This window comes from Ixodes scapularis, unplaced genomic scaffold (genome assembly GCF_016920785.2).
Source record: "Ixodes scapularis isolate PalLabHiFi unplaced genomic scaffold, ASM1692078v2 PGA_scaffold7__128_contigs__length_106722199, whole genome shotgun sequence".
In the NCBI taxonomy this organism is placed as follows: Eukaryota; Metazoa; Arthropoda; class Arachnida; order Ixodida; family Ixodidae; genus Ixodes; species Ixodes scapularis.
The window spans coordinates 100,133,914-100,158,798 of NW_024609882.1; the positions used below are offsets into that span (position 1 = coordinate 100,133,914).

Here is a 24,885-nt window from a genome sequence, read left to right on the forward strand (position 1 = left end):
CTAGTGCTGCGCATCTTGGTCGTCTTGGTTCTTTGTTGGTCTATACCAAAATGTAATTGACAAAAAAGCAGCTTGAAGCTCCGTACTTTTTTCGCCTATTACGTCCAAGCTGATTACATTTTTTTTGTGATTATATTTCTATTACTTCCCATACTAACTCCCGAGTGTGTCATGCAAAAGTAAAATGAGATACCCAGAAACCCGTTGCAGGTGCCCTAAAGTCGCTGACGCGAATTGTGAGGAATGTATTTGGAAAAGTATTTGGAGGAGACCAAATACATTTGGTTGTATTTGTATCTTGTACTTAAATGCTTTTTTGGAAATGTAATTAGATTTGTAATTAAATACATTTTTGACGAAGTATTTTGTATTTGTATTTCGATACATATTTGCATGTATTTTGCTCATCCCTGCACCTTGTAAATATGATAATCTAACCGTTCGGCTCTACTAGAAATAGTAGGAGATCGGCACAGAGGGGCAATACATTTATTTCTACCATAGTTTTAAGTGTAAATGAAGGCTGGAACACATGATGCGAAAATAGAGACCCAGAATCGGACGGAAATCGGACCATCGAAAAACCGTTGTATGCCATTTTTGGAAAACGGCCACATGAGGCATCCTCCACCCCCCCCCCCTCCCACATACACATACACACAAACAGAAATCGCAATGCTTTACTATTTCTTCAAGGCTCGGCGCGAGTTTTGCGCGCCAAGCCGTTCGAAAATAGGAGGCTTCGTTCGAAAAACATGTGGCGGTCCGGATCTCGAATCGTTTCCGATTTTCCCAAGAGGGGAGAAGTCTAGCTGCCGTTCGAATTTCGTTCCCGGTTTCCGCAGTGTAGTCGGTCGTTTTTTGCAACATGTGGTCCGGCCTTTACACTCACTATGACTTGCAACCTACCCAAGTGAAATGATAGTAATAAAAATATTACCTTTTTTTTGCCCAGCTACCAAGTCGAATCCAGCAAAATATTATCACCTTGTAATTGAAGCGACGAGATTCGCCTTAGAAGACGGCTTGCCTCACGTTGGCGATCCACAAGTCTCGAAAATAGACCAACTGATACGGAAGGAGCATGGCGACAAGAAGAAAGAACTGCTTGATGTCGAGAGGTAAGGCTGTGGGCATCATGGCACAAATATTGGGTTCGTTTTTTTTTTAATGATCTGTTTCTTCTAACAGCGATTTGAGAAGCTCCCTCTCGAAGCATCTCCGGGCTCGGCTTAAGATGATGCTTAATTCCGGGGATCTGCTCGAGGTTGAACGCCGAGCAACGTTTCACAAGGAGGCTGAGCTACTTCAGAAGTTTGAAGAAGCAAGTGTTTTGCAGAAACGTGAACTCCGCTTCTTCCGAAGGTCCAGCATTATTTTCCTTTCAAGGCGTGCTTATCCAAGTTATGCCACGTTGTGGGACTCAATATGCCACTAGATGGCGTTGATTATCCGCCCACTCTCTCCGAATTTCGTGAAGTGTCACTTTAGTGACGTCACAGCCGTAAAGCGGAAGTACTGCGAATGCTTTGTAGTTATCTACCTGGTGCTGGCTATGGACGTTAGCAAGAGATGTTTTTCTTTCTAAACAAACAACTTGAAGAAGGAACAAAACATACTATGGCGTAATCAACGTCTCATTTCTACCATTTAATAACGCTCCGATTCATCCGCTAGGTTCGTGCCCCGTTGCTCGAGGGACCTGCCCAATGTGAAACAGGGCGACACTACCTTCATGGCCGCTGTGGACCCATGGGGAAACGCATGCTCCTTCATCACCAGCATCGCTGAACCCTTTGGCTGTACCACTGTCTCAGAGTATGGGTTCGGAGTACACGTAAGGCTTGCACTGCCCGTCTATTCAATAGAATGCCTTAAGTTTTTTGGTCTTGTCACTATGGACGGCACATTCGAATGGCCCGTTAACTTAAAGATAGGCAGGCAAAAAACAAAGAAAGAATGGAATATAGAGGTGTCACAAATAAAAGCAAAAAACAAACAACGAATGTGCACACTTATTTCACAATATATTCTTGTATAACATAATCATATTACTATTCGAGTTTCTATAGTCAATGCCAAGCTGAGAGCTATAGAGCACCTCTTTCGAACGGCCTGCTTACAGCACGCGTTCGTTGCTTTTCGTTGTGTTTTGAATGCGCCTGCACACTCGATGCTCCCTACACGCCGAAGCGTTTCTAAAGGTCTCGCGCTGGAGGAGAGACAACTGAAACTTTACCCTGCCGTTTCCATCCTGTCAGTGACTATAGTTTATTGACTCTATCCTGGGGAACAACCCTCTGGTGTAAGGCAGTGAAAGGGCGAGCTCGCGCTTGTACGGGTACGCCTTGAGCGCCGGTTATATCCTTCCCTTTAAAGGCACTTATGGTTTCGAGTTTGTTTCCCAAATAATACTGGAAAAACTATGTAGTTATAGCTTCTGGGGTTTAGACGAAATGGTGTTAGAAGAGCACGCATGCAGTTGTAAGTCACGTCGCTTCAACTCGAGCCCCTAAGAAGAGTGCCACGAAGGCAATCACCCTGGAGCATCTATGGACATGTGTTTTGCTCAATGCGCGACAAGTCTGACGCGAACAGGACTTCAGCAGTTTTTCGCATTTTACTTCTAAAGGTATCAAGCGAGCATCACAAATTACCACCTCGGTATAATGCCCAAGCTGAGTGCTTTGCGCAACTATAGTAATTTGGATGATACTCCTTCCATACGGAAAAGGGGGCGGGAACGACGGTGGCCAGTTTTCGCTAACAGTGTCGCGGATTGTATGCGCGTGTATCCATTCTCTTGAAGCTAAAACTGCATTTTTTTGTGTGTCGACGAGTACAAAGATCACTAAGTGAATCTCTTGTTAGCATTTTAAATTTGTCATCATGTAGTAGCTGTGTGTTTGCGTTGGCTATCATCGTCATTGTTCTTATTTTTTCCAAGCTTCAGGAAGACACAGAATACACGTCGATATTCCCCGCCCAAAGCTCGCATACTTACAAGCCATGTTTTAGATGTGGTGATTCTTGAAAGTGACTCTCGATCTACTTTGGAACTTGTACTTCTAGTCACGTGGCGATGGTTTCAACACAATGCTTGGACACCCCAACTGCGCAGCACCATGCAAGAAGCCTTTTCACAGCTTGATGCCTGTCTTGGTCACAGACAGCTCCTCGGGAAAACTGTTGTCTCTAGTTGGTACAATGGGAGGGAGTGCACAACCGCAAGCAATCCTGCAGGTAACTACTCCGCTTAACAGTGAGCCCAATTCAAGGTACACTGAATTAGTACAATGTCGCTTCACTGGATGTTCGTTTGAGAAGCTGATGAAAATCTGCGAAATCATGTACCAGCTTCGACACAGGTGGTTACACCTCCACAAGGGGAGCGGACGTCATGGCACATTTTGTAGGGATAAAGTTTTAGAAGTCAATATTGTTTTAGAGCGCAGCTCTTAGGCGCCCGTTTCCGGCTTGAGCGGCGTCGCCTTCGCCGTCGACGTTGCCGTCGCCGTCGGCGTTGCCGTCGCCGTCGGCGTCGCCGTCGCCGTCGGCGTAACCGCGCGGTGCATTATGGGTAAAATTTTTCGAAGCGACCCGAGGTCGTCCCGAAGGAACCCGAGGTCCTTCGGGAGGACCTCGGGTTCCTTCGGGAGGACCTCGGGTTCCTTCGGGAGGACCTCGGGAGGACCTCGGGTTCCTTCAGTAGGACCTCGGGAGGACCTCGGGTTCCTTCGGTAGGACCTCAGGAGGACCTCGGGTTTCTTCGGTAGGACCTCGGGAGGACCTCGGGTTCCTTCGGGAGGACCTCGGGAGGACCTCGGGTGCCTTCGGGAGTTGCATGCAACAGGTTGCATGCAACTGGGATACAACGAGTTGTATGCAACCTGTTGCATGCAATCCAGGTTGCATGCAACCTTATGACGTCATCGTCATACGCATCGTCATCGTCATCATCACTGATGACGTCATTGGCATCCGCATCGTCATCGTCATCATTACTGATGACGTCATCAAATCGTCATCGTCAAGGTCTCGGGACCCCCCGAGGTCACGTGACCGCCTGAGGTAACCTTACCCCCTAAGGTCACGTGACTCCTGGAGTCACGTGAACCCCTTGAGGTCACCTGACCCCTGAAGTCACGTGACCCCCTGAGGTCACGTGGTCACGTAATTCTTCTGGGGTCACGTGACCTTCTGAGGTCACGTGACCCCCTCCCCAAAGTCACGTGACCCCCTTGACGTCACCCGACCTCCCATGAGGTCATGTGACCTTAAGGAGTCACCTGTTCCTCAGTATGCTTGCATCCTCCTCCTCAAGAGCTGCGCTCCCACCGGCGTTACAGGGAATTGTAAACGGCTTTCATTTTTTTTTTAAACAAAACTCCGCAGACCGAATTAGGCTCTGACATTTATAATTAGAAACACATTGGTCTCAATCTCATGACCTTGCCACATAAAAGTTTGTAGTGCTATTGCTAACATAAAAAAACACCTTAACTAGAATTTATGCCTCTCTTGTCTGAGTTGCTTAAATTACCGGTGGTTACAGATGTTTTACGAAGACCGTTTAATCTTTAAAATTACTCAACCCCCAGCCGTTACCATCGGGTTTGTTTTGATCACACCATCGCCAACCAGCACCTTCTTTCGTTCGCCAACGTGGACATTGCAATTAACTCTTTTTTCTTGCTTTATATTTTTTATGGATAGTTGCTTTTATAAATTATTGGCGTTATTAAGCTGAATCGTAAAACCGGAACATCGCAGCTCAACGATCAACGGCGTTGGTAAATCTCCGTAGCAGACTCGGACGATCTCCATCCGCCCCTTGCAAATAAAAAAAAATTCACTAAAAAAAAAACAAAAAAAACAGCAAAAACATTTTGGCTTAGAATTACGTATGTTCTAGAAGCAAGCTCGGCTAAAATTTTTTTCTAATGCGCTCTAAGCTATTAGCGCCGCGTTAGCTAACCCCCCGGCCAGGTCTCACCAATTAACACATCAGCTTTGCTCATTTAACCACTGACTGCTTCAGAACAATGCGATGTTCAGAACAGCCGATGCGCTGCGTTTCTTCAACTGTCACTGACTATAGCCCCTTTTCTTTGCAAACGCGATAAAAAAAGTTATGAACAAAGCTCACCTTCGCACCGCTGGTTGAAACGTTGATGAAACACCTAACCGCCGATTCTCCAGGTCAACGCCATAACAACCATAAAGCGCAACATCTGTTTAGATGTTTGTCATACCTTGTAAACTGACTTGCCTCCTCCAAGACGCAGAATCGTAGAGACTAAGGCCCTCGCTTCATCTCCAACTTTGTTGTCTGCGTTGCATTAATGTTTTTTAACACTGGTGACTGATGAAACGCGGCGGGCTTAAAGACGGAGAGACCGGAAGCCGCATTGGACGAATGCAGCGGTTGATGTTTGGGAACCGTAAAAGGGCCTAGAGTTACTCAGACTTCAATTTGTCAGGGCAAGATGAACTTAAAGAAGAGCTCAAGAGGTTCGTAAAACAAATAAGTTAGAGCTGAATTTTAGAGTATTTTTTCGCGTAAATCTGAATATCACGTTCGTTTTTTCCGCAGATGTAACTAAACTGTAGAGAAGGGCCGATAGGCAAGGACCAAGCGAAGGAGGTAACGATAACACGAAGCGCTTCGTTTTCTCCTTCACATTGTCCTAGTTCTTCAGCGCTTCTATCCAGTCATGAACCAACGAGCCCAACAAAGCATTTTGATATAACGAAACGCGAGAAACGACGAAAAATCTCCGACCAGTCGTTACGTCATAAAAGGATCTTTCTTGTCACTGACACCAGTCGTGACGTCTCTTTTTGACCTTTTTGAATATAGAAAAAGTGCGCGTGCATAGCTTTGATAGGCGCTCAAGATGCGCGAGATCGGGGATTCCGTGACAAACTCCTTTTTATGACGTCACGCTCCGGGAAGAAGGGGCTTCATCGGTACTTTGAAAATGATTTTCGCAGACTCCGTGCACCAAATTGAAAAATGATCTCAGTATTCGTGAACCTGGAATAAGCGTTTTACTCATGTACAGAACCGCTTCAGTTTCCCTTCAAATGATCCGGAAAGGACCTCTAGTTGATTCCCCCAGCAAGCATCTAACATTGATTCCACTCTGAGCCTTGGAATCAGTTGGGGATGATAATCAATATGCTGCATTCAATTTATCTGCACCTCCTGGACCGGTACAGAAAAATGTAAGGCAGTGCACTCTCTGTATGTCTATGGAGATACGACCGGGAGTGCATCGCCCTACACGTTTCTGCGCAGGTGCAGGAGGTGAAGGTAAATCGAGCGAAGCTACTGTCAGCCCAAAAGAAACAAACCTTTGCAATCTGTTGTGCACCTCTGCAACTCTGGCTGCACGCCTGCACTCTTTTTCAAAAATGTAAATTATTAAGTAGTTTGTGAAGCGCTATACTTAATGACAACTTAAGAAGACTTAATGAATTTATTATGTTTGCTCTTCTTAGTTCGCAATTCTTCTTCCGGTGTTCGCTAATGCATCAATCTTAGTGGTCGCTACAATAGAACCCTCAAGATTAGCCACGCCCAGAGGTTTTTAAGCTGTCAATGATGATAGTCCCCACGACACAATAACATAGTGATTAGCCGAAAAGGTAGTACGTTACAACGGAAATTGTTCGTCTTTCAGGTTTTATTGAACATGGTCGAGCACGGTCTAAACCCCCAAGAGGCGATTGACAAACCGCGCCTCAGAATAGGATGGGGCCGCAAGCTTCATCCGGAGTGAGTATAATGGCCATCATTTCCTGGCCTCATGGTTTCACATTTTCTGCAGTAATTAATAGACCCATTCCACATTTAAAAATCAAAAAGGTTTCTACGTTATACCAGCAGGAAGATGGCGAAGAAGTAGCAACTTTATGCGTTCTTTTAGGGGTGGTGCAAAGAGTTCCCATTGGAATGCTTTGTCACTTTACACGAGCTTACTGGCATTAGAGGGACTCATGGATACTCGCACGCAACGCCACTGGACTAGAAACTCCTTCGTTGCGGTGTAATTTCAGGGGCATGAGCCAGCGTTTTTGTCTTTCAGTATCTCCTTTGCGAATCTTTATGATGTAACTGGGGGATCGCAGTATCCTCCAGTGACGATATTTGAATGCGGCTCATAGATTGTACTCGAGCATTGCGTGGGCCCTCGATTGGGGCTCGTGATAGTCGATAGCTCGAGAAGCATTTGGGTAGTGACCCGTGTCTACCAGTGTTGCGGAATGGGCACCCCCATTCCATTCCAATTCCATTCCGGGGAATTAGAGTTTTCGATAATTCAATTCCTTTCAATTCCTAGGAATGGAGACACTGGGCCCATTCCCACTCCTGGAATGGCTGAATCGTTCCATTCCATTCCTTTAATTCCTAAACGTAAAAGTTGGCACTTGACAGCTACATTCTGTTGCCGGCATAAGCAGCATAAAGCTGACATTATTAAATAAAGAGACAATTGCAAAAAAAAAAAAAAACTAAATTCCTCAAAAAAGCACTGATTTTTACTAAGCGGACCGCTGGTAGCAGAAAGTGTTTATTTACGATGTACTGCAAACATCGAGAAAGCCCCTCGATACGTCGATGCCTGTTTAAGACATCGGTCTCGCAACCACGTCGCTCGCAACAAACAGAAAACTTAAATCCACTCATTATCTTTTTTTTTTAACTTTTTTTTGCATTTGACTTTTAAGACATACAAGGCCAGCGTGTTTGTTTGATAAGACCATAAAAAATATCCAGTTCGTGCGTGGCGCAGGAATAAGCTATATTACTGTATTCATCAAATACAGCAACACGGCTAGTACACTGCTGGAAGCGACTCCATGCACAGCGGCAGTACACATCCTCTGACAAAATGCAACCTCTGTGGCGCAGCACGAGGGACTGTATAGACCATGTCAGGAAACCTGTTTTAAAACGCACAAGTCCACGCTGACTTTACGAATCTCGATATTTCTTATCATATTCAATTCAGTTTTTTGGCTGGTTCGCCTGCCCTTTTCCACCCTTCGCATACTCATTCTCGTGTTTCCTCTTCAGATGGCGAATAAAGTTCGATGATATACGCCGACTGCACCGTGTATAGTTTCGTTGCACAACTTTCAGCGTGCAGCTTGTGTATTTTCTTCGCGACTAATGTAGAAAAATGTCTTCTACGATGCCATGACTCCATCTGTATTTATCTTGTCTTCTCGTCCGAATTGTGATGTTCCTCTTCGCGCTGATCGAGTGGCGGGTTCAGGCAGCAGACGGTACCAACCGATTCATTCTTCTACCTCGGTGTCGGTTGTTCGCGTAGTGGCGACGGGTCGGGAAGTCAGCGTTGACAAAGCTCTTCACATCAACAATTAACGGGGTAATACCGCACCGTTCGAATTGACATTCCCCGTGTTTCCTCATTAACACCGTCCAACTGACTTCTCACCGCCTCAAATAGGGTCCAGGACAAGGAGCACGAATGCAGACCGGACAGCCGAGACGCGCGGAAGCCAAAACCTCAGTGGCAGCTAGCACCCAGCTTTCCTTCTCAGTTGCCATCACAGCAACGGTCGCACCTCGTCTGGCGCGGGACGGTCTTTCTGCAGGTCTAGTCAGTTCGGTCACACCAAGAGCGGCGACGATAGTCTACTTCACCTTACGATGGACCTCAACAGACAGCACGAAAGCCATCGAAACCAATCCAGTGCTTTCTGAGTGCTCCGTCACCCTGCAGTCCCGCTCACGGTACTGGATTGCCTGGGGTGACTCGTAGCGTCCGCAACGGTCCATCGCAAGGTGAAACAAAGTATGCAGAGACTAAAGTCCAGGGAAACGAGCGGGAATCCGCTAGCTTGCTTGTAACCCCAACCCACTAAAACATAAAATACAAAAAACAAGCATCGGAACAAAGACCAAGTAATAGGCGGACATACAATACAAATGCAATACAAAAAAAAAACACAAAAAAAAACAACAAGCCTCGGAGCACAGCGCAAAAGGAGAAGAGGGAAGTGAATCTCGCTTTGGGTTTTAATGCCGAAGCAAACCCACATTTCGCGCTTCAAAGGAGTGCGCACGATTGAACGTGGAAGGCAGCAGGGTTGGCTGCCTGTTAAACAACGCGCCTCGAACTATAAGAAAACAATACCTGATCATCTTTCGACGCCGCCCAAGTCAACGAGTTATCAGAGCTCTGCGAGTTAAGAGTCGCTTCCGCTCCCAGATCTCAGTCTGTGCGCGTGCGTGCATTCTGCAAACCGTCGCAGTGCGATGAGTTGTGCATGGCGGTTTCTTTCTTTGCCGCTCCCTTTTCTTTTGCTTGGTGCTTGGTTTCTTGTTTCGCTGTCGTGTAACGCCATCGAAGTCCGACGCCTGCGCGTCCGTGAAAGGCGCCACGTTACCCCCCTTTCCCCCATTGCTCTTTGCTTTGACGCTTTTTTTTGTATTGCATTTTGTTGGTGCATAAGTCTGTTAGGGCTCCTCGCGGGCTAGCAGTTTCCCGCTCATTTTATTTCTGAGCAACTGATTCACTGACTGGCTCGGTTTAGCTGACCGTAGACACTAAAAAAAAACAACGAAGAACCGTGCCCATTCCATTCCCATTCCATTCCGGGCAAAAGGCACCTAATTCCATTCCCATTCCATTCCCTTCAACGTTGCCTCAATTCCATTCCCATACCATTCCGGGGTCGTGAAAATGCGGAATGATTCCGGAATCATTCCAACTCCGGAGTGGCAACTCCGCAACACTGGTGTCTACTCGCTGCAATGACGACAATAGCCTAAACATAGCAATGTCTGGACTTCAACGCGTGTCCTGTGCCTTGCTAACCCCAGCGCGTGGCTATGATCAATATTGGCGGCCTATAATCGGCTCCATATCACGTGGCCGCTCATTCTGGCTGCAGGTTGACGGGGTGAACGCTTCTCGTTTTTCTTTAATTTTTTCTGCGATTTCAATTGCGCGTGGTAAAAAACGAACAGGCTTTTGCAGGTCATTAACGTCAGAGATCCATACTAAGCGGTATTTTCGCAAAATACAGAAGTCGTTGCATCGCCCCATTAATGGTCGCATTGCAACTCAGCGCAGAGTTGTTCCTAAAGTCACCGAGATTTTAAGCGTGGTGAGTCCTGAGCAGCTTGTTTTTGCTCCGCCTTCAGCAAGATTGAGACATAATTCGATAGTAACACCGAACAACGAATCACAAATTGAGCAGCGCTCAGTGACTTTATACTATAGCGCGAAGCCTGGAACGCTTCTCCGACTGGTGTGTTTACCATGTCCCCCCCCCCCCCCCCCCCCCTCAAGAAAAAAAAAAAAACAAAAAAAAAAACGGTCTACTGATTTCCGTTTGCTGACGTTATACAAGTGTGAGTCTGTCGCCGGCCGCGACCCTGGCAACGTCGCAGCAGTGGTGGTAGATGTGACAGATGCCTGTTCCGCTGCAGGTCGCTCTCCAGCTGGCAGTCCACGGAAGCTTCGGTTGCCATGGGTTGGGACGCTGTGGAAATACCGCCACTCGCGTTGGCTAGAGCTTTTTGCCGTAACGCCTTCGTCCTACCACCAGGATCGCGACACCTCACAGCGTAACATTTTGGCTGCGTTCCAAATCTTACCCAAATGGATCCCAGCTACTCCAGCGGGTCGTGTCACGTGACAACACAGATTGAAAAAACGCTGGACGCGGGTCGGTTTTAGAAGGCCAAGGTACAAAACCCTAACGCTGGAGTAAGATCGAGTAAATTTTGGAACACGGTCAGAGTGTCTCTACTGAAGGAGAGGGTCCATCTCAGACCATGGGAAGCGTTTGTAATTTAATGGCGGACACCTCCTGCGGAGTTTTGTCGCGAATACCCATGCGCTGCGTTTTCGCATGGCGAGGACGAAAGAAGGCGAAAAGGCTGAGATGCTTGCAGACATTTAACGTTTTTGGCACCTACTCGCAGCTTGTATTGCGATCGCGGCCCAGAAACGACGTGACCCCGATCGAGCAGTTGGAAACTCTGTAATACAGGCTTTTTAAATAACTCTCAGGCTTTAGTGACGTCATTTGTTGGCACTTCGGGACCACTTTTGCTTCATGGCCGGATTGTGATGCTAGATGCACCAGTCAGAGAAAATACAAGGACCTAGGATCGTTGAATAAACAACTGACATTTTTAACCCTCGAGTGTGGGGAAAGAAAGGAACCCTTCAACATGAATCACCAAACACAACTGATATTAATTTTTTGAAACACAACCTTAAATAGGCAGCCAAGTCCAACACCAGAGCAGACAGAAAATACACGAAAGATAACGATGGCGTCACGTGTTCCCAACGAGATTATACGTGTCTCGGACAATTCGTTGAAAGCCAATTCATTGACGGACAATTGGCAGAATGACAATTCGTAGAACAGGGCCATTTGTAAGGCCAAATCGAAGAACAAATAATTTCTCGAAAGTGCATTTTTGCCAAAAAAAAATCAATATATTCGTCAGAAGACTTGCAGTATTCTCGCCCTATTAATAATCGCCTCCAGATCGGTATGTGCTTCGCTCTTCTCCAAGGTAGTGACGCACTGCAACGAGAAGACAGCGAAGGGGTTTACTGTACTTCCCGGTTGCCCATCCTCGAGAGCTGGCACGCGAGCCCGCTGACCCTGGTTGTCCGGTAGAACGACCTCACTTCTCACAGCCCGTCGTTCAGAGCTCACAGTCGAAGTCCGCGTTCAGGTCTGCGGATCGTCCTTTCCACGCCAGTGCTGCGTAGGCTAGCTGTCCCGGGCTATCATAACCCGAGTCTCGGTGCGTAACCACTCCGGGATTGTCATGGCCCAGGACGGTATGGCCAGGACTCACCCTTCCCTCCGGTCCTGGTCAAAACCTCGCTGGTTGACCGCTCCGGGGATCTCCATAGGCCAGTCCAGGCAGAACGGCTCCATCGTTCCTGCCCGGCCCCAGTCTCGCGAATTAAGCACTGTCTCGCGCCAGCTCGTGACTCATCGGCAGACCGCCTGTCATATGACTTTCACCCCGTCTTCTTTTACTGTCCCCTTCCACACTCCGCCCCCCCCCCCCCCCCCTTTTCAGGTCCGGACTTCGGAGGACTTCCGGTACACGGGGTTTCATGGGCCTAAGGGAGGAGTTCTTCCACGTCGACGGATTGGGAAGACAGCTAGGTGAAATCTCTGGTCGGGGCCGTGTAAGGTTTCGGAGAGGCGGCTGCTGTTGGTGTTGTCGGAGTGGCCACGTTGCAGCGTCCGAAAGCGGCGTAGGTAGTGGCGGTACCCTCGGCGTCGGTCTTTCTTGGTGCCGGCCTCAGCTGGCTCTTGTAGCGAAGCCGGCAGACAATGTAGACCTGCCAGTCGCTCGCTCTCCCACTCACTACGATGTAGCAGAGGCCTGCTCTAAGTTGCTCCCCCGACGTGAACGGAGCTGCCCCGTTCCGCTTAGAGGTCGTCGCGGGCGTAGAACTGTCCGCTTGAGCCCTTCGTCTGGCCAGACAAGTGTCAGCCACCCTGAGCACTTGGCAAAACGAATGGGTTTGTGTTTTTTCCCGGTGGACTGCCTGGTTGGCGTCGTTTATGACAGTCTTTCCAAGAAGCCATTCTGCGAGGTACGAAGTGTTAAAACAACACACAACGAACAAATACTCTGCCGCAGGTTGTGGCAGTGGCTATAGCCTCCACGGCGAAATTGTTTGCCCACAGTTCGTGTACCGCGAGTCCGCATTCTGGAGCTCGCTCCTGGGTCACCAGGAACAGAAAATTTCTTCTGTATTACCGCAACCTCAAGTTAATCACTTTCCCCATCGCGACGGAAGCATCCCTTCAAGTCAGCAATGTGAAGCAGGCCAAACTCCTTGTTTGTATCTCGCCGAGGAAGCCCAGACGTAAGGCACGACTTTCGGGTATATACCTCGGAGGAGGGAAAGCGGGGCGCTCTTACCTAGGTGAAAGCGATGCGGCAAAACCAATACCTGCGTTGCTCAAACGTGAGTTTCCTTGAGGACTAGGTAACAATGGTGTAAGCCTAGTCCACCTTCTGCGCAAGAGAAGAGATCCAAACTCCACAGCGGGATGGCCATACCCTACCCGCGTTCCGCAACGGCCGCGTACACAGTAAGCGACAGGATGTGAGCATCAGCGACCCGTTTCGTCCACACGAATACGGGCTCTAGAAACTTATCGGTCCTCGGAGGGGGAGGCAGCTGAGCGAGCAAGCCCGCTAGAACAGTACGCGCCTCAAGGCAAACTCACCACCTACAAGCCCAGCTAGATTTCTCCCGCTTGAAGAGACATAACTTATTAGAAGCCATGCTATCACTGCCACGACTGGCCAAAGTGAAGTCGAAAAATAATCCTGTAAATCACCTCCGTAGCTTTCTAGTACCCCCCCCCCCCCCCCCCCTTGAAAAGAAACTCGTGCCTCTGCCCTCTCTTCATTGTTGGGATGACGCGAAGCAACAAACCATCTTGGTCCAGCAGATACGAATTGTAGTGCTTATTAAATCACCTGCAAGCATTTCCGGTGTCAACTGCTCTCCCAGCAATTTTTCCGACACCCGCTTACAAACTCGTCCGCAAGCGTTCCCGGTGTCAACTGCTGTTCCCGCAATTTTTCCGACGCCTGCTGACAGAAACCTGTCTGCACCCTGGGCCTCGACAAGCGCTTACTTTCTCACCGCATAACCCAAGCCTAAATTCTATATCTCTCTTTTCGCCTGAAATCCTAAATCCTAATAAAAACAAATCCTAAGTCTGCAACGAGTCTTGGCTGTTTCTTCCTCTGCCAGTTGTTATCCTGCCTTCCAGCGAACATGCAGTGCCTCTTCTCTGCCTCCGTAGACGACTTACTTTTATCTTACCCACGCTCATCGCCTCCACCCCTGCAGCATCACCGCCGCAACCACTATTCTGGGGTGCTCGAGAGAGCACGTCGTCAATCTCGACCTTCGAGTCCTTTCGGTTCTCGATTCGAAGTGGTACCTTCCGAGCTCAGGCGTGAGACAAGTCGCCAGAATTCCAACAGACTTTCTCTCAACAAGCATCGTTAGCGTTAGGAAACAACCCGCTCAACGAACACTTGGGACTCCCTGGGGCGAATAGAAGCAAGGACATACCGACCGAGCTCTACGTTGGGCGCCGTTTGTGGTAGTGTTTGTGATATTTTCGGTCTATTAATGATCACCACCCGATCGGCATGTGCTTCGGTCGTCTCCCAGAAAGTGACGCACTGCAACGAGAAGGTACAGCGAAGCAGTTTACAGTACTTCCCAGTTGCACGTCCTCGAGAGCCGCCACGCCCGACCCGCATACCCTGGTTGTCTGGTAGGATGAACTCATCTGTCAGAACCCGTCGTTCAGAGCTCGCAGTCAGACTCCATGTCCAGTCCTGCGGATCGTCTTCCCACGACAGCGCTGCGTAGGCTAGCTGTCCCGGGCTCTCGGAGTCCAAGTGTCGCTGCAAAACCATTCCGAGATCGTCATGACCTAGGCCGGTACGGCCAGGGCTCAGCCTTCCCTCCGGAACCTCGCTGGTGGATTGCTACGGGGTTCGCCATGGGCCAGACCAGCCAAAACGGCTCCATCGTTCCTGCCCGGCCTCAGCCTCGCGCAGCACGCACTCTCTGGCGCCTGCTCGGGACTCTTTGTTCCATGGCCTGTCACGTGCCATCCGCCCCGACTCCCTCGATTCCCACAGACGTTAAAGCAATATGATGCAGTGTGATTAGCTGTTTTTTGAGTGCGTCGAAACCGAGCACAATGTACAGACTGTCTAGGAGAACGAAAAAAAAAGTAATGAAATATTATCTCAGTGCACGATAAACAAAGATAAGTTGCTGGTTCAAAATAGTCTCCTCTTGACTTGGGCTAAAACACCTACCACGAAAGCATGTAAACAAAGGTATGCGAATAAGTCAACAGTCATAGAAAGCACATACAAGCCGACAGTCAGGTTTTGCTACCTTGGTAGCTTCCTCACATACACCACAACCACCCGCCAATGAATCAGTCATTCTATCACTCTATTTTAGTCCCAGGGTGCAGCCGACTGAACTTCTTCATGCAGAGCTTGGCTGCTATGAAATAGTAGAAGTCGGCCTTCCGCGATGCACTACCGGATGCTTCTACTAAATCGGGCTTTTTTATGTTTGAAACTTCACTGCACTTTGATAAAGAAGGTCACCAACGCCCCGTGATTGAAACAAAAGGAGGCGATGTTAGTGGCCTTCCACGCCCTCAGAGATAACTCTTACAAAGTGACTTGCAAAGTTTTCGTCGTTGACTCAATAGGGGGGCCCCTTTGTTATCCTTTCCTCTCTTAACCAAAGCTCACCCAATGGTAGCACTTAAAAAAACTTTAAAACTAGTCGACGCATTGGCCCCTTTACCTCTTTTTTGTTTTACTAATTGGCCTGGAGGCGAATTGCCCTATCCGACAAATTTTCCTTGTACTACTTGTCAGTCGACAAGTGGGCCTTCAACGAGTTGGCCTAATTCTACAGGATAGTGAAAAAATTGTAAGGGTGCAGGCGAGCTGGTTGAAGTTAACCATAGTTTTGTTTAACCCGAGACTGGGGTATTTTGGAAAAGGGACGAGAAGAAAAGATGCCACAAGGAGGCGACGTCATGAGACGTCGCCTCCTTGTGGCCTCTTTTCTTCTCGTCCCTTTTCCGAAATACCCCAGTCTCGGGTTAAACAAAACTATGGTCTACAGGATACACGTACCTGATGAGGGTGCAGATCAGCACCCAAACCAGTCTCTGCAACAAAGAGCTTGTAGGTTCTGTCTTGATACGCCCAAGAACTACTGAGAACATGGTTGAAGTGAACAACCGAATCACCCCAAGCAATAGAAAGAATGAGGCAAATCAACTACTAACAGAACAAAAAATTGAAAGACGTTTACAAATCTCTGTAATGCTAAATTAGAGCGCAGCTCTTGAGGTATTTTGATTTTGCGATATACCGTGCCAAAGAATATGAGGAAGAAATATCTGTATCTACATAGGTATATAAACCTCGTACTCCTCCGTACATAATATATATATATATATATATATATATATATATATATAAATTAATTATATTAAATCTGACCGGTCATTGCGGTGTTGTTTTGGAAGAAACCAGACTAAAACCTGCCTCCTTGACTAAACGTCGCGACTGGAGCTGCACCAAAAGAGCCGGGAAAGGTGTCTAAGATCAGCTTTCACGTGTTTTCTGCCCGCTTCGTCAGTAAACGTAAATAAGTGCCGTGAAAATAAAACAAAAGAAGAGTGAAAGCCGTTTACAACTACCTGTAACGCCGAATTGGAGCGCAGCTGTTGAGGAGGAGGAGGGAAGGTACTGAGGGGAGGGTAGACTCCTCCTCCTTCTACTCCCCTTATTCTTTAATATGCTCCGGGGGGGTCACGTGACCTCGAGGGGAAGGGGTGTCGCGTGACTTCGGGGGGAGAGGGGGGTCACGTGACCTCGGGGAGGGGGCCACGTGACCTCGGGAGGTCACATGACCTTGGAAGGTCACGTGGGGGACACCTTGGGTGGTCATGTGACCTTGAAGTGACCGTGGGAGGGGTAACGTGACCTTGGGGGTCATGTGACCTTGGGGTGACCTTGGGAGGGGTCACGTGACCTCGGGGGGTCACATGACCTGGGGGTCACGTGACCTTGGGCTGACTTTGGGGGGGGGGGTCACGTGACCTTGGGGTGACCTTGGTTACGCCGACGCCGACGCCGCTCAAACCGGAAACGGGTGCCCAAGAGCTGTGCTCTAAAACAGACGTCGTTGGACCGCGATTGTTTGTGCGAGAAGCATTTTCGGTTGAATTTATGGAGACATTTGATGGTCACATTATTTTTCCAGTGTAAGTTTGGGAAAACTGTGAGGTCTTCGGAACCCGCAGATCACGTTCAGTGCGTCTTGTCTTTCAAACGGCCGTGCGATCGTTCAAACTGTCGTACGCCCTTTCTAAGTCGTCTGCTTTTGCAAGTTACCGTCTGCGCGTTCAAGCGACACCGGCCCGTAGAGCACACGTTGACGAGATAATTGCGACAAGAAGAGGGTGCAGGCCTCACAAGACATTTTAATTTGATGGTTCGTGGTAAGTAGGCTGGGTGTAAAGAGTGAATAAAAAGTATGTTTTTTATTGTTTCCGGTGGCCATTACCCACATCTCATGCCTGATTCACAAGGTCCGATTCTGCTTTCGATTTTTAGTGCAAATGTTGAGAATAGCAGTTACCGCCAACGCTTCGTTTGTAGTCCGAGTGACGTCACGATTGAAAATAGCGATCAAAATCTCATCACCTGGGATGTCCGCAGGGAATAAATCGCGGCATGTCACGTTATTCACGCGAAGTTTTGTGGTGTAACGAGCCTCGTTAATATTTCTGAATCAACTAAAGTAGTCAGAAATTGCAAGGAAGACGTAGACTCAACAATTCCAAACCGAAAAAGGGCACACGGACTCCTACCGACGCCGACCACATCGCATTCCAATGGTTTGTTTAGAAGAGACGGCGAGCTTCTTGCCCATACTCCATCACGCATGCGCGGCACCGGTGGCGTCCGCTAGGGGCGCTCCGGTTTGTTTGTGAACATGAGTTGGTGTACTTATGCGTAAGGCAAGATTGACCTTGTCTCTCCAAAAGACAGACGACCTTGCGACCCGTTTTCCGGTAATGAACGGCCCCCTGGGCCGAGTGTTCCTATGGCCGAATCGCCAAGGTCCAGAACGCCGATGTGACCAGTTGTCCTGTGACAGGTTTTCCGGTGACATGTGCGCCGGTTCTCTCAAAAATTAAAGGAAGATCCTTTCGTAGATCCTTCGTGATTGCGTACTCTTGGCGATTGGGAAACGCCACCAATTTCCCTTTGGGGAAGGCTCACTCTGACCCTTTCACTTTTCTCTTTTTGCTTTTTCTTTTGCCTCCTTTATTTTTTCTGCCTCTTTTTTACTTGGTTACCGGGTCAGTAGGGAGTTTTCGTAGACCGCGTGTCCCCCTCCACTAAGCCCTCCGCAACAAAGAAGCCGCTACTGCGCCTGCGCGCCCATAACCTTGACTGTAGATTTCCGGGTATGGCAGCGCATTGCGGAAAGCATTGCGGGACGGCGGAAACAATCTACGAAAACTCCCTAGTGTTAGAGTTTCCCGCAAAGACTTACGTGGCGTTTCCCAAGGATCATGCTAACGCATTCTCTAAGGGTCCACCAATGGATCTTCCTTTAATTTTTTTCGGCTTTTTATGGTTTCTTTTGCAAGGCGCTCCTTCCGGTCCTTTGTCTCGTTCGCCCGCCTTGCACATTTAGCAGCGGCATCGGATGCCTGACTCTGGTTTCACTGTTCAGCGGTTTCGGCAGCCCGTCTCCTTCGTTCGCAATCCGTCTTCTTTTGCCACCTACTTAGACCAGCGACTTGGTTCAGACTCCTTTTTGTAGCCCAACCCAAGTCATACGCGCTGCGCACACCTGCAAGTTCGGGCTCGCTCCGCATCCGCATTGGCGTCCGCCCCGTAAGGCCACATCCTTCTCATCTTTGTCGTTCACTCCTCTCCCGCTCTCTACGTGGCGCGCTTCTCTTTCCGATCTTTGGTCCCCAGATGGACGACATACAATCTTGCTCTCACGTAAGTAATAATGGTAACGCATCAAAAACGGGCATAGATTAAGAAACGTTTCCATGCTATTGCTTAGAGAAACGGACATGTTGCTAAAAAAATTCAAGGACTCTCACGAAGTGTTTGTAACAATCCCCTTACCTGTAAAGCACTTCACTATTTTCCCAACTGTAGACACAATTGCAACAGGAAGAGGGATGATTCGTTGATTCTCAACTTTCGAATTTGTTTTTCATCGCTCGTTGTGCTCTAGGTTACTTAAGGACAGGTTAATTGAACATAAACGAGCGGTGCAAAACACGTGTGAGTGTTCAGAATCGGCGAATCAGCTTTTCCTGTAGCAATTATGTTGTTTGAGTTGATGATAGATAGGCACGCGACTTGTTTTTGCGAGCAACTCCGTTTTTCCGGGCAAGAACATGAAAACGTTTCTCAGCCCAAAACAGCTTTTATTTTGTTCTGCTAGTAGTTGGTTAACCTCATTCGTTTGGTTGCTTAGCGGTCGTTCGGTTGTTCAGCTTGACCATGTTCGCAGTTGTTCTTGTTGGTATCGAGCTGCAATCTACCACCCATTTGTTGCGGAGTCTGGGGGGGGGGGGGGGGGGTTGATGTGTGCCCAATATGGGTACGTGTATCGTGCCTGAACACGCTTGACGTCGTCGTTATCTCCCGTGTCTTCCTCTGATCTGTTTTTTTTTTTTTTATTCAGCTGTGTTTGAAGATTCGTGTTGTCTCTTCTCTCCCGGCACCGTTCTATAGATATTTCATACTACATGTCAAAATTATTATGTTTTGTGTCTTCAATTTTGATTAGGCGACTAAATAAAAAGAAGTGTTTCACAAAAAAAAAAATACAACTAAGGCAATTTATTTTTACTGCTAAGTTCAAAACAAATAATGCGGTATCAGTGTTAAGACAGCAGGAGTTTATCCTGCTCTAAAACGGTGTGTGATAGGTCCGCTCTAATTACGAAACTTTTAACTTTCCGCCAACTGTTTAAGAAACGTCGGGTGTGGCTCATCGATCAGATCGCTACAAATACCCTTAGGCCTCTATCGCGATCTCATAGTCTAAGGAGTGTTGATAAGATGCTCGCCACGCCCTGCACTTCTTCGCTGGTCGGACACTATGGAGTGTACTAATGTCAACATATGGTTTGTAGGGATCATTAACTCAAGACCACACTGTCCTCTTTATGTCGAAATTGGCGGCAGTGAGAAATGGGCTCATAATGATTGTATCCGCGCATCTTTTCAAAACCAGAAATTCAGCGCACTACGCCGCGGCGCTTTTGCAGAACTTTACATACACAGGATACGAAACAAAAAGGGTCCTTAACAAAGTTTAAGTTGGTTGCTGGTCTTTCTACGTTCGTTTATTTTGTTTATGCTACCATTTTCAGCGCACCGGAGCTCTCCCAACTCCCGCTAGATAAGGAGGCATTAGTGTTGAAGTTTCCTGCGGTGCAAAATAGAGTTCACAGATTGGACAGGAGTGCAGCGTCAGCGTTCGTGTGGAACTCGTGTTCAGTCGGCGAGGACACAAATCCCAGCCGATAGCTGACGTTGCTGTCGGGTCCAATTTGTGCGGTTTTTTTCTTTAGGGGGGCTTATTTCTAAGGCTTGTCGACCTCCACTCGGCGTCAACCAGATCGTGTTACGTGGCCAAGGCGAGCGTAACGTGCACAGCGCTGCAGACCCGCGCTGCTAGAAAAGCACAGAGTTTCGTCTTTTGTATCATTCGCACGTTTCACCTTAAAGAAACACTGACACCTCCAAAAATCCATTCTTTAATTATTTTATTAGGCTATCCAATATGGTGTCAGAAGACTACTCAATTGATATTTCGCTACAGAGCCACGTATACTTTTAATAAAGCCAGGAAACGCAACTCTTCGAAAGCGAAAACGAAACCTGTGCACGGAGGTCGGATCGATATGGAGGTGGAGAGTGCGTCGGAAATCAGAAGGCTACACTCAAACGCGCTTTTTCTTCTCCTCTGTGTTTTTTTTTTTTGCTTTCTGCAGACGACGTTGCAGCGTTGCGGGTACCGTTTGCCGCGCGATTAATTTGCAAGGATGGAACTGCTGCGCCAATCGCGTCATTGTGCGCCTAATGACCTTTCATGCGCCACACTGGTACAAAATAATAAATGAGAACGAAATTGCGCCGAGGTGCGCCCAAACTGAAGTTATAAACCAGCCTCGTCGAAAGTGGCTGTCTCGCAGTTGCTGTTGACAACTTTCACATCGGAACTTCGGGCCCAAAGGGAGCGCTGCTGGATTCGAATCCGAAGCTTTGTATCCAAAGGTCGCTGCCATGGTTATTACTTCGTTTCAGCCAACGTTACTAGTTTACCTCAGCTGTGGAACTCACGTGAAAAGCGGCACCCCCCCCCCCCCCTCCCCCTCACTCACTTCATTCCGCCTGCCGTCGTTCGAAGCGCCATCAAGATTTTTGTTTCATAAGTGTGCGTTCCAAAAAGCAGAGCTGAAATTCCATCCAGAGGCCGTGCTTCGTATCGCACGCATTCCATAGAATACGCTGCAGTTACCAAAGCAGCCGTCCGGCGCGTCGAGTGACGGCAGGCGAGTCTCGGTGAGTGAGGGGGGGGGGGGGGGGGGGGGTACTGCTTGTACATGCAGCGTCTATGAGCAGTTCCGTAACTGAACTAATCTAGTAACGTTGATTTCAACTTATAAAAAGTTGTTACAGCATCCCTCATTGCAATGTTTCTGCTCCCAGACCACCTTGAAGCCATTCGCTGTACCTCTGCCTCGTCTATGTGATGCAACAAGCGCGAGGACCGGACTTTCAGTGTCCCTGCCAAGAACGCGCGCTCGTACAGACTGGCGCTTGTAGCATCGACTGCGTCTGGACATGAATAATTGAGACAAAATATAGACGCTTTACACACGCGCCAGATTGAGCCGCCATAGCCGCCCTTCTCTTGTCTTACCGAGATGCCGAGCCACTGAAGCGGGCGTTGACGGGTCTTCACAAGGGCCTATGCTGGGCACAAGAACACAGTAGCATCTAAAGTGGCAATAACCTGTCCTGCTGGGTAATGATGAAGTGAAGCGAAGGGAATAAGAGGGAACAAAAACTGAAGGTCAGTTATGGCGGCGCCCATGCACAGCTGCTGTAAAGCGTCTATAACTGCCGTTGCTGTGCGCTTTTCTGAAATCCTGGAGTCACATCATCTGAATAGTAGAGCTAACAGCACCGCCGTATTGAGATAAATTAAAATGTGTTTTTGTGCACCTCCCTCTTGACTGTACATTCATGACTATAGGCGTTTCCACTGTTTCCATAAATCACAGTCCACACGTGCAAAATCCCTGTGCAACCAGAGCTCGCTCGCAATTGCGGCCAGCCAGAAACTGTGCGTACACAACACACAAACACAGCAATGAACGCGCACCAATAAGCTTTTATGGAAGGGTGCTTGCGAGCCCGCAGCCAGCGTTGGCCCGCCCCGCGGCCTCGCACGGAAAACTTGGGAACATAACAAAGGTGAGCGAGCAGTGAGGCCTAGGACAGAGCAAGGTACGAGCTGGAAGCTGTTTCTAGCTGTTTGTTTACATTTACTTCTTTGCAAGTCAGTTCCATGACGCGTGACACTGTCGTAAAGTTTGTGGGGATTCCTCTGGTCTCCCTTCCCCGATGGCTGTGTAACGGCCGCGGGTCGGAACACTCGGCCTCCTTCGCCGTGAGCTCCGACCTGTTCGTGAGGCGGAGGGCCGCCTGGCTTGGGGGGCTCTCCTCTCACTCTCTCCCGGGGGCACCTCTTTCCGTCCTCCTGCTCGGATGCGGATCACTGCTGACAGGCGAGGAGGTTTCGCCTCCTGTTTTCCCGCATTCGGGAAAGGGACTCGTCCGGGTGACCGCGAAAGAGATAGGACGTGTGTCGGCGACTTCCCCGATGCTTCCCCGGTCTTGGCTCTCCGGAACCCCGCGTCTGGCCAGGTAAGGACCTTTTCTTACCTTGCCGGCGCGGGGGTCATTTTGGATGGGGACATGGTAGTTCGTTTAAAATAGTATGTTAATAAATGCTCTTGGACTCTGTCCTTACTCTGGTACGTGTGTCTTCTCTTCCGCTATGTTCGAGAGAGTGAGACAAGGTAGGCGATCATTGGCACCGACGGAGGTAATTAATCGAACCGACCCTCGGTAATGTAGCCCCAGACGTCGTCTACATTGCCGCGGAGATATGGTGACCGCGCTACTAGGTTTGACGGCTCCTTTGAGATTGCCGCCACTGTTGAGACAACCCTTTGGTTGCTCTATCGGTACCTGTGTTGGTAGCAAGATCCCACAAGTTTTGCTTAACATGTTTTGTGTAATTTTCACGTAATTTTGAAAAAAAGTGTTTCAAATAAAATTTTAATTGAAACTACCGCTAACTTCACATGAAGTTATCTGAATGACATAGTTCCTCGAGTTTCGAGAACCAGGTGACATTTTGCCTCTATTTGAGCATACTTACAACTTGTATGCTGCTTCCAACTTCCCCCAGGACCTCGTTTTTGCTGCTCCCAGCCATCTCCAAACAAGTTCTTTTCTTCTTCCAAGAGTGCCCCGATGCTGCTTTGCCCAGTTCCATCCGTGCCCAGCCCTCGAGTCCCACGGTACGCGATGCGACGCCATGTACAGAATTACGCGGTGAACGCACAGAAGGCTTCCGGTTTTCTGTGCAACGTTTTGTTTTCAATCAACGTATTTGCAGATTTTAGAAGCCACAAAAAATGGGTTTCAGCTTTCTTTCTATTTTTGATATTGAGCGTGTGCCTTCAATGACCCACTAGTTTGACTAAATTTGGTGGTCGTGTCTAAACCTTAGAAAACGGCTCGTGACCACAGAGAAGAAAGTGAGCGTGACTCAAACCGACCAGTTTTCAATTGGGGGTATTGGAGCGGAAAGAAACAATTTCGAGCTGCCAATTGTATTCTGGGTACTTGCGCTCTCATATGTCACGGGCAACTAAAGTCATCGGCGAGCATAAGTACCCTGTCAGTATCCGTTTAAGTCCTGGCGTAGTCGACGCTATGAAGCAGAGGGGATCGATCAGAGGGAGTTAAAAGCGCACCATCATGGTGTTCGTCATGTTTCTGTACGTGATCGATCATCACTGAACCATTGCTAAACATCGAAGGCCCTGGAGAAAATACAGTAAGGGTGCAGGCGAGCTGATGAATACTCACCACGTTGAAGTAACCTGAGCCGGGAGTAGAAGAGAAACATCAAAGCGTAGAAGGGACAAAAGATGGACAGAACGACATCTGAAGGCCACAACTTCCTCCGTCGTCCTGTCTACTTTTAGGTGTCGTCTTGCCCATTTTCTGCCCGTCCTATGTTTTGCCCAGTCTCAGGTTAATTCATCATCGGAAAAATGGCCCATTGAATGGCGCTTTTCACGCCGATTGATTGCTTCCGTTACCCCGTAGCGTCGGCTGCGTTTGGACGTAAGCTGAAACCAAGTAAAGCATTGACAAAGCTGGAGTACCGTAGAGGGGAGGCTAACCTAGCCTTGGTGACGTAGCACAAAATAGTTTACGCCGAGAAGTTTTCTTTTTTAGTGTGGGAGCACTATGGTCGTTAGGCAAGCCTTAACAATGTAGCGCAAAGGAGATGATGCCGAATTAAAGGAGGTTATTATTAAAATGCAAGTAAATGCAAAGGTGCGAGCGGGCTGGACAAGAATGACGAAAACCGAGCTGTGTTTGTACTTTTGTCCCTCTTATTTCCCTTCTCCAGGGATTATTTTCGTTAAAGAAGGTATTTACCCTTTACACGTTTATTTTATGGACCTGTATAGGATTGTATGCTACGTAGTGCCCAGGTCCAAAAGTGTAAATTGTGTCGTCTTGAGATTGCACCCTACTGTCACTCTCTAACGAGCCAGATTAAATAAAACGGACGTAAGGTACATGTTAATTCCAATCGTACAAGTGCCTATCCTCCTAACGAACTTCCGTACATTAGGCCCTCTTCTTTTCATTTCAGTGACCCACTCGCGGTGGAAGACGACGTCGACGCTGAATTAATCGAGTGCCTGAAGCAAAGACGCCACGCTTTCAAACAGGTCGTCAGCGGCATCGATAGATCGGACATGGGCCACGTCCACGTCATCGCCAGGGGCAGGTGGTGGGACCCAGAGACGAGTGGATCAGATGGCCACGGGACTGGGGATGGCGTTCTCTGGTGCGGCGCAGATCAAAGATGTGGGGGTGTCGCCATGGCTTACTGA

General features: G+C 48.4%; 1 protein-coding gene across 1 annotated transcript; it reads left to right on the top strand.

The window, feature by feature from the left end:
- Positions 1-675: 675 nt before the first annotated feature.
- Positions 676-24,885, top strand: LOC120841583 (glutathione hydrolase-like YwrD proenzyme). Its single transcript, XM_042286318.1, has 6 exons — positions 676-703; positions 956-1,121; positions 1,678-1,837; positions 3,073-3,243; positions 6,690-6,784; positions 24,642-24,885. Exons 1-6 carry the CDS (start codon positions 676-678, stop codon positions 24,883-24,885), a joined length of 864 nt encoding a protein of 287 aa, XP_042142252.1.

Excerpts from the sequence above, each read along its gene's own strand:
- LOC120841583 (XM_042286318.1), top strand. The coding sequence starts at position 676 with ATGCTTTACTATTTCTTCAAGGCTCGGC. Across the intron at positions 1,122-1,677 it reads GAACTGCTTGATGTCGAGAG|GTTCGTGCCCCGTTGCTCGA; the intron begins GTAAGGCTGTGG and ends TTCATCCGCTAG. Across the intron at positions 1,838-3,072 it reads AGTATGGGTTCGGAGTACAC|TCACGTGGCGATGGTTTCAA; the intron begins GTAAGGCTTGCA and ends TTGTACTTCTAG.